Source organism: Tupaia chinensis, unplaced genomic scaffold (genome assembly GCF_000334495.1).
Source record: "Tupaia chinensis unplaced genomic scaffold, TupChi_1.0 Scaffold000362_1, whole genome shotgun sequence".
Lineage (NCBI taxonomy): Eukaryota > Metazoa > Chordata > Mammalia > Scandentia > Tupaiidae > Tupaia > Tupaia belangeri.
This window is the reverse complement of record NW_006159859.1, coordinates 8865174-8877289: the sequence shown is the minus strand read 5'-3', so window position 1 is coordinate 8877289 and position 12116 is coordinate 8865174. Positions and strand designations below refer to the sequence as shown.

The window sequence follows — 12116 nt, the reverse complement described above, 5'->3', positions numbered from 1 at the left end:
ATGGGGGGGGGGAGGAAGGTATGGAGGGCAACCATGGATGCCAGGGACAATGGGGGGGGAAGGTGGGACATAGCAGAGGGTGGGGGATGGGGAATCAGGGATGGCAAGACAAAGGGCAAGGTATGCAGGACGTAAGAATTGGAAAATTATTTGCTGAGAACATATATGTGGATGTACTTGATTGAGACAATGCACAGTGTATTTTCGATGGAAAATCCATTTGTGTGTTGTGATGGTGTAAAGTGAATTAATAAATTAAAAAAAAAAAAAAAAAAAAGAAAAGCGTGATACTTACCTGTATACAAAAGGCACTTGCTAACATCTAATACCTAAGCTTATTTTCCCCTTCAATAGCTATTTCTCAAAAATGAAGAAATCTATTTCCCATCGGCTTTGCCTAGGTTTCAAGTAGTAGTCAAGAACCACATACTTTTATTTACTTATTTATTAGTTATAAGAGAGATTTTTGCTATAGGGCATGTGTGCTCACCAGAGAGATAAAGAGAGAAAGAAAGCGAGAAAACACTGACCAGAGGGAATGGCCACACCGCAATCCCTTCTCCTCCTGGGATTTTGGGCACACGCACGCACGCGCGCACTTGCACGTACACACACACACACACACCCCTCTGGTGTGAGTTTTAAGCTGACAGGCCCGGGACTTGAACTGGGGTTGACTTTGTGGGAGACCAGCGATATAACCATTATGCCATCTGTTGGTCCCTACATATTTTTATTAAAATAAAAAATACACACACAGATTCTACACAGTTGTACAAATGCCATTAATTAAATGATTCACGTTTTTCATAACTGACTTTTTCATAACCGAATACATACACGTTTCTGCATGTTATTTCTAATTCTCTATGAAGTTTTACTATAGTATTTTTATTAATTTAAGATTTATTTAACTTTGGGACTGGAAGATGATATAATGGTTACATTGCTGGACTCCCATGTAATTGACGGTGGTTCAAGTCCTGAACCTGGCAGCTTAAAACTCTTGGTGGGCAAGTGTGTGCGCATGCCCAAAATCCCAAGAAGAGAATAAAGGAAAAGGGATTTGGGAGTGAGTAATTTCTCACTTTCTGACTCTCTCTGTCTCTGGCAAGTGTACACATCCTCTAGCAAAAAAATCTCTCTCCAAAAAAGGGGAAAGATTTAACTTTATTTATTATTACCATTATTTTTCAATTTCCTATAGGGTATGTGTGCTCACCAGAGAGAGGGGTAAAGTGAGAAAGCTAGCTGCCAAGCCTGGTACTGGGACTGCGGTTGGCCATATGGCAGTATAGAGGAACTGTAAAAATCTGCCACAGGAGGAATGATGATCCATGGTCAGAAAAGTTACTGCAGCTTAAACAGGAAACCCTTCTTGTTCAGGACTGTCATAGACACAGTTTGCAAAAAGTGCAGCTATTGGTTAATGCAATACAGTGTCAATTAGTGTACATTCCTGAAGTCTTTCATCTGTTGTAGCTTTTCATTGTATCAGGTATATTGCTGTGTAAATTGTGGTGGTGGTACCACAAATAAAAAAATTAAGCAATTTTTAAATTAAAAAAGATATATATCCAATGCATAAGATATGAGTACATTTAAAAAAAAGAGAGAGAGATACAAGTACAGCTGCACTGGCTGACGGGCAGTGAGAGATATGTGTAGCCTGACCACCTGTATCCCCTTTCCAATGATACTTCAAACTACTAACTTATACAACTCTAAAAATATTTTAAAGGGGACCAGTAGATAGATGATGGTTATGTCACTGAACTCCCTCTTAGTTGACTACAGTTTGAGTCCCAGACTTGGTGGCTTAAACCTTACACCAGGTGCATGTGAGCCCCAAATCCCAAGAAAATAGAGGAAAAAGGATTGTGGCATGGCCATTCCCTCCGGGGTGTGTGTGTGTGTGTGTGTGTGTGTGTGTGTGTGACTTCTCGCTTTCTGGGCCAGCAGGTGGCGTAGCGATTAAGGATGCTGGATTCCTACATTGCTGATCACAGTTCAAGTTCTAGATCTGGTGGCTAGCTTTCTCGCTTTCCCTTTCTCTGTCTCTATCTGGTCAAATTGAAAATAATAACAACAAATGGAATTAAATAAATAAATAATTCTTTAAAGAAAAAAACATTTACAGAAAAAGTTGTCTAAAAAACAAAACAATATGAAAAATATTCTAATCTCTGATTATGTACCATTGTCTTTCTACCCAGTCTCTCAGCAATTAATGATGTAATATTTTCCCTGGCTTTATTTAGCAGTTGTTTTTGCTAACAATTCCTTATATGTTTATTCTCTAACAAGTACTACATTATTATTCTGTAATGTCAATTTACTTAAACTTTTTAGGTCTAAAGATACAAGAGATCCAGCCTAAATACTTTCTTGTACTTAGGCAACAACTAAATACATGCTCTAAAAATATATACAGATACAGTTATTAAAAACATGAAACAGGGACCAGCAGTTAGCATAATGGCTATGTCACTGAACTCCCATATAGTTGACCACGGTTCGAGTCCTGGACCCAGTGGCTTAAACTCACGCCAGGCGCATGTGCATGCATGCCAAAAAGATCTTGAGAGGAGAATGGAGGAGAAGGGATTGCAGCATGGCCATCCTCCCTGGGGGAGGGGAGATTTCTTACTTTCCATCTCTCTGTCTCTCTCTGTCTTTCTTTCTGGTGAGCACAATCGTCCTATAGCAAAAACCTTTCAAAAAAAAAGAAAGAAAGAAAGAAACAGAGCCAACAGGTAGCATGATAGTTAAGGTACTAGACTCCCACATGGTAACTGTGGTTGAGTCTCAGATCTAGCAGCCTGATTTCTCACTCTGTGTCCTCCCCCCCACCAAACACACACACACTCTCTCTGGTGAGCACAAGTGCCCTACGCAAAATTTTTTTAAATTAATAATAATAAATAATATCAAATAAAGAATTCTTCTCAAAAGACTATAAAAAATAAAATATAAATGAATACAATTATTAAAAACTTCAAGTTACAGAATAAACAGCATTCTTTAAATATTAAATGAACACTCCACACTGTGCTTTTAATGCTAGTGTACATTGCATTTTTCATTGAATACCTTATCGATGTGCACTGGATAATCACTTGAAACCAGATTCTGGCATCTTTCTCGATTTCCAATCATCTTTCTGAATTCAAAGAGTCTATTATAGAAAAGAGGCAAAAGTGAAAAAAAATTCATGTTTTATATCATTTATTATATCCATTACACTGAGGCTAATGACTGATTAAAAATTAGTAAATCCAGTTTACAAACTGTATTAAAATTTAATTTTGATCATTAAAGAAAAAGATTAAGCTGCTGGTTTGTTTTCAAACTGAACACATTTCCGAAAACTGATAACAGTGGGAGATAACAGTGTTCAGAAAGCAATTAACATTTATAAAACTCAAAGTTAAAGGCACCAATCCTGAAAACTAATTCATGTTTTGTAAATGTTAGGGGGCATATGTACATGCACGAGACTGAGAGAAAAAGTGTATGTGCACACACACACCCACCATTTATAATGGATCCTGATCATGCCACAATCCCTTTTCCTATAATTCTCTATCCATCCTGCCAGGATCCTGGCACTCATGCAAATACCCAGCATGTTTTTCAAGCTCACACTCTGTTCAGCCATGCGGTATCTGGCTTCTTCTGTGTAGTGTTTAACTGCTGCGCTAAGAGGCCAGCCCTGAAAATTCATCCTCTGAAATCCAGATTTTTCCCATGAGTTACAATACATTCCAGTTTCACAGTCATTATGAATGCGAATTATCTAAGAAAATTTAGCCTATAGAAACTACATACACCTATCATCAGCTTAATAATTATTGAAATTAAAAATCTAGTATGTGTTTCTGAGAGCACTTTATTTTAAAATCTAATATTTTGGGGGCCAGCAAGGTGGTGTGGTGGATAGGGTACTGGACTCTCAAATAGTCGACTGCAGTTTGGGACTGCTAGTCCCAGACCTAGTAGCTTACTTTCTCACTTTCCCTCTCTCTCTGTATGTCTCTCTTTGGTAAGTACACATGCTCTGTAGCAAATTAAAATAATAATCATAATAAAAATAATGATAAATAAAATTAAAGAAATAATTCTCTAATTTTTTTTTTTTTTTTTTTTTTTATTTTGTTTTTTTTTTTTTTTTTAGTTTGCTACAAGGTGTTTGCACTTGTTGGAAAGGGATTGCAAAACAGAGACAGAGAAGGCGGGAAAGTGAGGATTCACTCCCTGAGAAGGATGGCCAGGCCACAACTTCTTCTCCATTCTCTTCTCAAGATTTTGGGCACGCAAGGACACAGGCTGGCATGTTTTTCAAGCCAATGGGTCCAGGACTAGAACAGTTCAACTGGCCAAGTGGGATCTAGCTGCTTAAACGTCCATGCCAACTGCTGGCCCCAAAATCTGAATTATTTAAAAAATATCAATAATTTGGGGGCCAACAGGTGGTATGGTAGTTAAGACACTGGACTCCCACATGGCTAACTGGGGTTCGAGTCCCAGACCTAGCAGCTTCCTTTCTCACTCAATCTTTCTCTCTCTGTCTCTCTCTGGTTGAATTAAAAATAATAATAATAAATAAAATTAAAATCATTCTTACAAAAATGTTATTTCCTTAAAAATATCAATAGTTCAACAGAGGACCAGAGAAAAGGGACTGCAGTATGACCCAACCCAGTGAAGGACACTTATCTCTTTCTCTCTTATTCTCAAGGGCACATGTATATGTTCTATCATGAGTAAAAGAAAAAAATTAAAATTAATTATAATAAATATATAAATATTTTTATTTGTACAATTTATGATGATATGGGCTAAAACTTACATAATTTAAAAATAGTTAAAACTTAAAGAAGAAAGAAAACATGAAAGAAAAAATACATTTTGTATATAGATTAATGTTTAATTTGCTAATTACCTATATTTGAGAATAAAGGATTTTATAACAAAAATAAAACCGTAAATGTTCACTAAAACAACAAATACAGAACAAATATTCGGGAAAAAAAAAAACTTACCTTTTGAGATCCTCTGGCCTTCCCCATCCTCTGATAAAAAGTTTTGTGAGGAGAAGTCTCCGGTATAGAATATCTAACTTGCTCACACCCATTAGCAGCAAAGAAGCATCTATGAAACAAAATTTAAAACTTGAAAGTTTTTAAATCTATCAAACCAGCAGGTCAGCATTTGCTTTGAATATCACATAAAACTTAAGATTAAGGGGACCAGCAGGTGGCGTGGTGGTTAAGGTACTGAACACTTCCCACATGACAGACCAAGGTTCAAGTCCCAGACCTGGCACCTTGTTCTCTCACGCTTTCCCTTTCTCTCTCTGGTCAAATTAAAATAAATGAATGAATAAATAAAATTAAATAAATAATTGTATTTTAAAAAAAACTAAAGATTGAGAGTAGATCCTTAAATTTATTGCTTTAGAAATAAGATACAAGATATGGGGAAAGAGAGATCTGCAGGTAGTATGGTGGTAAGGCGCTGGACTCCCACGTGGCCAACTGCAGTTAAGTTCTGGACATCATGGCTTCTTTTCTCAATTTCCCTTCCTCTCGCTCTGTCTCTCTCTGATCAAATTAAAAAATAAATAATAACAACAAATAAAATTAAGTAAATAATCTTTAAAAATATTTGGAAAAGAAGATCTGGAATTTTATTCTTGATTTGTCATTGTTGATGTTATTTACCTACGTACACATACTGTTTTTGTTTTAAGAGGTTTTTGCTATAGGGCGCGTGAGCTCGCCAGAAAGACAGAGACAGAGAAACAGAAAGTGAGAAATCACTACCCAGGGAGGATGGCCACACCGCAATACTTTCTTCTCCATTCTCCTCTTGGGATCTTGGGCATGCACGCACACGCACCCAGCAGGAGTTTAAGCCTCGGTTCCAGGACTCGAACCCCAGTCGACTACATGGGAGTCCAGCCACATAGCCATTACGCCAACTGCTAGTCCCCACGCACTGTTTTAAGAAACTATAAATGTAACATGGACCAGATAGTTGCATGGTAGTTAAGCTGGCTGATCTCATTTGGCCAACTGTGCCATCTGAATCCCAGATACTGGAGACAGAAACCAGTGCAGGCCTGAGAGATATCCAGAAGGGAAGAATGCAGGAGGGAGCCGAAGGCAACCCAACTGCCGACCAGAATGCCACAGGGACTGCATGGTCAACCGGATGGAGCTCCAGGCATGGGCTGTGTCTCAAGATGTTGGATGACATTCCGCAAGCCAAGTTGTTTTCTAAATACCAAGTTAATGATAGCTATCGACCTTGTACCAGGAATATAACCACAAAGAATGTCCTGTACATTGTACGTTATTCTTTATAGCTAAACTCGCCCACTGCTTATCTGATTTAATTTGGAATAAACGGGCTCTGCTCTGGCGCAGTTTTGCTTCTGCTCCAAGAGAACTTTAGCCCCCTGCTTTAACCTTTTCCTCGTCTCTTTCTCAATCCTTTGCAACACTCTACCTTCAAGCCCTGAATTTCTCATAGCCAGACTCAGTGGCTTGAAAAATACATGAGGAGTCGTGTCCATGTATGCCCAAAATCCTGAAGGGAGAAACAGAGGAGAAGGGACTATGGTGTGACCATTTCCCCATGGGGAGTTGCGTTCTCACTTTCCCTGTGTCTGTCTCTCTCTCTGATGAGTGCGCCCTCTAGCAAAAGAAAAAAAAAAAAGAGTACAAACTTTTTTCCCCAAATATTTTATACCTGTGATGTCTTATTCTATTCATGTTTTATTTTTTAAACACAGACGAGACAACTACTAATTATTTTTCCAGTGCTCTTTCCTGCTTACTTACAAGTATCTGCAAAGCTCTTTCAAATTCAAGGTTGGGGTGGAGAGGTGTCTCTCTCTGTCCCTCTGGCGAGCACACCTATCTAACTCAAAGGCATTTTTGCCCTATAGCAAAAATCTCTCTTAAAAATAAAACAAAATAAACACTCATGTTTTCATGAGCAGTACATCACTCTCTTTTTGTTGTAAAATCCAATACTCATTTTAAAGTAAGAAAAAAAATAACATACCACTCACAAGATACTCCATATTTCTAAATTTTACTATTCTTATAGGTTTGTAGAAGATAAGACTAAACTAAGATTAACAAAGAGAAGTGGAAAGGAAGTACAAAGGAAGCAAGAAGGGCCTCTAAAACAAGGAACTTCTTAAATACTGTACTCAACTTATTATGTCTAAATTGTTCGGTCTCTCCTGATCTTTGACCCTACACTATAATATCTTTCCAGTCATTTCGATTCCCTACATAAGAGGCCACAAGGGTCAATACTTCAGTTGAGGGCCAGCATATTCCTCGCTATATTTACCTTCCAGTAAACCACTGACAGATGAGGAACAGCAAACAAGTCAAACACACAGGGAGCGCACTACAAATTTGGTTCGGGGGTTTCAATCAATATTGATCTTCTAGATACCATTTCAGCCCGAGAACAATATAAAAGACCAGGCTTTTCTGAGATACTCTAAACACGTGGGTCTTTCTAAGAGGCAGGGCTGGGTGGGTTCAGAATATCCAGAGCTATCGGGAACCAGCAGTTAGCGTAATGGCTATGTCACTGGACTCCCACGTAGTCGACCGCGGTTCGTGTCCCGGACCCGGTGGCTTAAAACTCACGCCGGGCGCGTGTGCGTGCGTGCCCAAGATCCCGAGAGGAGAATGGAGGAGAGGGGATTGCGGCGTGACCATCCCCCCTGGGGGGTGATTTCTCGCTTTCTGTCTCTATGTCTCTCTCTGTCTGTCTGGCGAGCGCACACGCCCTACAGTGAAAATCTCTCCAAAAAAAAAAAAAAAAAAAAAGTAAAAAAAAAAGAATATCCAGAGCTATCAAGAACAGATAATAATCCAAACCCAGGGTAAAGTCAATTCCAATGTACCAAAATGAGGCCCCATCTGGAGCCACGCCAGACACTGAAGCCACTCCATCAGGCTGATCCGACACCAATGAACTGCAGAAACAGGATCCACCTTTGAAGTAAGTCATCTATTTTTTTATAGCCAATATGAAAGGGAAAAACAAAGTGAAACAAAAATAGAATTTCTAATACAGTGCCAAGGAATGGAATTACTTTCCTAGAAATGAGCTCTGCTGCTGAAGTGGAGTTCATCATCCACTATGCCATCGAGTACTTTTACCTCTGCCACTCTGGGAGCTGGGTATTTAAATAACGCAATCCTCAATTTTTTTGCCTGGACTTTTATCCTCATATTGTTGAGACACCTATCTATCTCAAAGGCATACATGAAATAAAAACAAAAATTCCATCATGTACAAAACCTTTACCCTCTTCCAAAAGAGACCTAATTTTTTATACTGTTAACTTCACTTTATTAAAAAAGAATTATTTAACTTCACTTATTTATTTATTCTGACCAGAGAAGGACAGAGAGAAAGAGAGAGAAAGTGAGAAAGCAAGCCCCCAGGTCCGGGACTCAAACTGGGATCAAACATGTGGGAGTCCAGCGCCCTAACTACCATGCTATCTGCTGACTCTGACTTTTTTTTTTTAATAATTTTTTTCTTTATTTATTTTTAATGTGACCAGATAGGGACAGAGTGAGACTGAAAGACAGAGAGAGAGAAAGAGAGAGAGAGAGAGCGAGCGAGCGAGCTGCCAGGTTCGGACTCAAACTGCATTCAGCCATATGGGAGTCCAGTGCCCTTAACCACCATGCTATGTGCTGGCCCTGACTTTTTTTTTTTTTAAGAATTATTTATTTAATTTTATTTATTCATTCATTTATTTTAATTTGAATCAGAGAGAGAGAGAGAGCGAAAGTGAGAATGCAAGCCACCAGGTCCAGGACTCAAACCACAATTGGCCATGTTGTCCAGTGCTTTAACCACCATGCCACCTGCTGGTCCCATAGCTTTACTTTTTTTTTTAAAGAAATATTTTATTTAACTTCTTATTTCTTTATTTTAATTTGACCAGAGATGGACATAGCAAGAGAGAGAAAGTGAGAAAGCAAGCTATCAGGTCCAGGACTCTAACTACAATCAGCCATGTGGATGTCCAGTGCCCTTAACCATGCCACCTGCTGGCTCCCCCGCAATGACACTTTTTAAAAAAACTTTCGGAGGACCATTAGATGGCATACGGTTATGTCACTGGACTCCCACATAGTCAACCATGGTTCAAGTCCTGGACCCAGTAGCTTAAAACTGACACTGGGGGTGTGTGCGTGTGCGCCCAAAATCCTGAAAGGAGAATCGAAAAGAAGGGATTGCAGCGTGCCCCCCAGGGGGGCTGCGGTGTGATTTCTCACTTCTGTCTCCCTCTCTCTCTCTGTGTCTCTGGAGAGTGCACATGCCTTATAGCAGAACTCTCTAAATTTTTTTTTTGTTTTGCAAAATAGCATATGTACTTGCCAGAGAGAGACAGAGAGAGGGGAAAGTAAAGTGAGAAATTACCCTTCACCGGGACCAGCAGTTGGCGTAATGGCTATGTCGCTGAACTCCATGTTTGAGTCCCGGACGCAGTAGCTTAAACTCACACTGGGCGTGTGTGCGTGTGTGCCCAAGATCCGAGAGGAGAATGGAGGAGAACACAGGAGAAGGGATGGTGGCATGGCCATCCCCCTAGGGGGTGATTTCTTGCTTTCTGTCTCTCTGGTTCTCTCTGTCTTTCTGGTGAGCGCACACACCCTGTAGCAAAAACCTCTCCAAAAAAAAAAAAGGAATTACTCTCCATGAGAAAGGAATCCCTCTTCACCATCTCTCCTTCTGTTCAGTATTCTGGGCAAACACGTACACACACATGCATGCACACACACACACACACACACACACACACACAGCAAGATTTCTTAAGCTGCCAGGTATCAGCCATGTGGGATCCAGTCACCTTAACCATTGTGCCACAAGCTGGCTGTCACTTCACTTTTAAATCATTTCAGTACAAGTTTAAATAGATAAAAAAGTACATCAGATAATATGGATGTCCACCATTAAAATCTGCTAACCCAGAGCAACAAATTTAATTCCTTTTAAGCTTACACTGGAGAAGAGCAGGAAAACAAGAAGTTGGTTTGTTTGGGAGGGATGTGGGTTTCTAGTCTGAGCAGTCATCTAAGGAAATTCAACAAGTGGTTATATCATATCTTTGTATGCTTTTATTGAACATTCAGGAAATACTCTAATTTCTCTTCTAGCTCCTCTTCTCTATAGACTTTTTTTTTTTTTTTTGGTCCATGTATAGGGCATTTGTTCGTAGGGAAGCCACACATTTTGTGCTCCTTGTCACAGTGACCCCAAATTCCTGTTGGGTGTGTTGTAAACAGATGAGCCATTCTCTAGGCCCCCTGCTCTGAGCACACCCCATCGCTGGACTTTTAAAAAAAACATATTCTTTTTAAAAATGTTTGCTTTGTTTGGATTCTGTGTGCTCCTAAGAAAAAAATATTTTAAAAAATTTTCCTATAGGGCACATGGGCTTGCCAGATAGCGAGAGACCAAGGGGGGTGGGGGGGGATGGCCATCCCACAATCCCTTCTCCTCCATTCCTCTCTCGAGATTTTGGGCAGGGATGCATACGTGCCTAGCCTGTTTCTTAAGCCACCAGTCCCAGACTTTAACTGCACTGTCAGCCATGTGAGATCCAGCACAGAGCTTATTTAGCGTCCACCAGTTGTACATGTACTCATTCTGTGTGCCTTTGTGGTCTGAAGTCATCACTTGGAGGCAGTAACGGAAAAGAGCAGTGTCAGAAGACCTGGGTCTCGGCACTAGCTGTGTGACCTTGAGTATGTCATCCTAATCTATAAATAGGAAACAATATCTGGCCTAATATATAATAGCAAACTATTCCACTTACATCAAATTGAATACCTGTTATAATATTTTTGATGAGACAAGGGAAAAGATTCTTTTTGTCATTCTTTTTGTGAAAAGCCTGTACAGAGCACAGGCTGTACAGTCAGGATTCCTGTGTTTCTTAATTCTGGCTGTTACTTGTGTGATCCTGGACAAATGACTTACTCTCCTTGCTTTCAATCGCGTGTATACCTGAGACAATTCCCACCTCAGCAGATTGTTGCAGGAATGAAAAGAGATAGCTGAATGACCATTCATTCAACCTATCCAGCCACTACTCTGCTTAATGCAACAGGGTTAAAATCTATCTCCTATGTATGTGCCATACATGTGCTAGCCTGACAGGGATTTAAAAAAAAACGACTAAGACATAGTAAAGCTAAATCATGGCAAGAAAATACTCAATTTTCTACTCACGCGTCTTCTTGGATCCAATCCTAGTTACCTGACACGCTCACGTGAGCTGTTACAAATGAATTTAAGACTGAACCCAAGAGCTCAATGTCAGGTCTGGATTCAGAAGATAATTTTGAACTTACAAAAAAGACATGTTTAATTTAGCTGTTTACCAGTGGAATGTGCTTGATTAAATACACACAAGGTCACAAATGAGACAAAGACCAGAGATGAAAACACATATACAATATATAACTACTATAAAATCTGGCATAGGATAAGGGCTCAGCAGTATTTGTTGAAAAAAGCTGAGTCTTGGTTCCAACTCTGCCACTTCCACACGGACTCAGGGTAAGTTAACATCTCTGATCCTTAGTTCTCAGTAAAACAGAAATGTGTCTTTTTTTTTTTTAACCCCTCTCATGGGTAGTTGTGATCAAATGAAGCTATATATGGCAATATATCTGAAGGGTAATGACTACCCAATAAGCCTACAAGTCCAATTGCAGGAATATGTTAATATGTAACCACCAGGTGAGAAACAGCTTCCAGGTAGTAAAAAAGCCCGCAACATATTTTCTAAGGATGTCACCGTCCTCGCCAAGCAGGCGCTGTGGCTTTTCTAACCCCTGACTACACAGCAGCAGGCTCGGCTGAGCGGCACCTTGCAGGCGGAAGCCCCCCGTGGGTGCGTAGGCGGTGGGGCGCAGATCTCGCACAGGGAGGAGGGCGGCCGGGTCCCACCGTGGCTCGGCCCCGACAAACAGTACAGGCAAGGTGCCTTTGTATCTAGCGGGGTAGAGAGCGAGCACTCGCAGCCACCTTCGCCTTGCACTGAG

The 12116-nt window shown here is 40.0% G+C and overlaps 1 protein-coding gene and 1 non-coding gene across 5 annotated transcripts in view; both read right to left on the bottom strand.

Annotated features, from left to right (window-relative positions):
• The window catches only part of ABHD18 (abhydrolase domain containing 18), a 46790-nt gene extending 41641 nt beyond the window's left edge, over positions 1–5149 (bottom strand). For 3 of the 4 annotated variants that reach the window (XM_006153146.3, XM_027773684.1, XM_027773685.1), the window contains exons 1-2: positions 5046–5149; positions 3094–3178 (exon numbers count right to left, since the gene is read on the bottom strand). In XM_006153146.3, the coding sequence (XP_006153208.1) occupies positions 3094–3178; positions 5046–5137 (177 nt within the window). In that variant the 5' untranslated portion in view covers positions 5138–5149. Of the gene's footprint in view, positions 1–3093; positions 3179–5045 lie in introns of those variants that run through there. The other variant, XM_027773687.1, reaches the window with a different exon arrangement.
• Positions 5150–10259: 5110 nt separating this feature from the next.
• Positions 10260–10388, bottom strand: LOC114008648 (small nucleolar RNA SNORA11). The gene has a single exon (XR_003550163.1). It is a non-coding gene; the product is annotated as a small nucleolar RNA SNORA11 (small nucleolar RNA).
• Positions 10389–12116: the final 1728 nt, after the last annotated feature.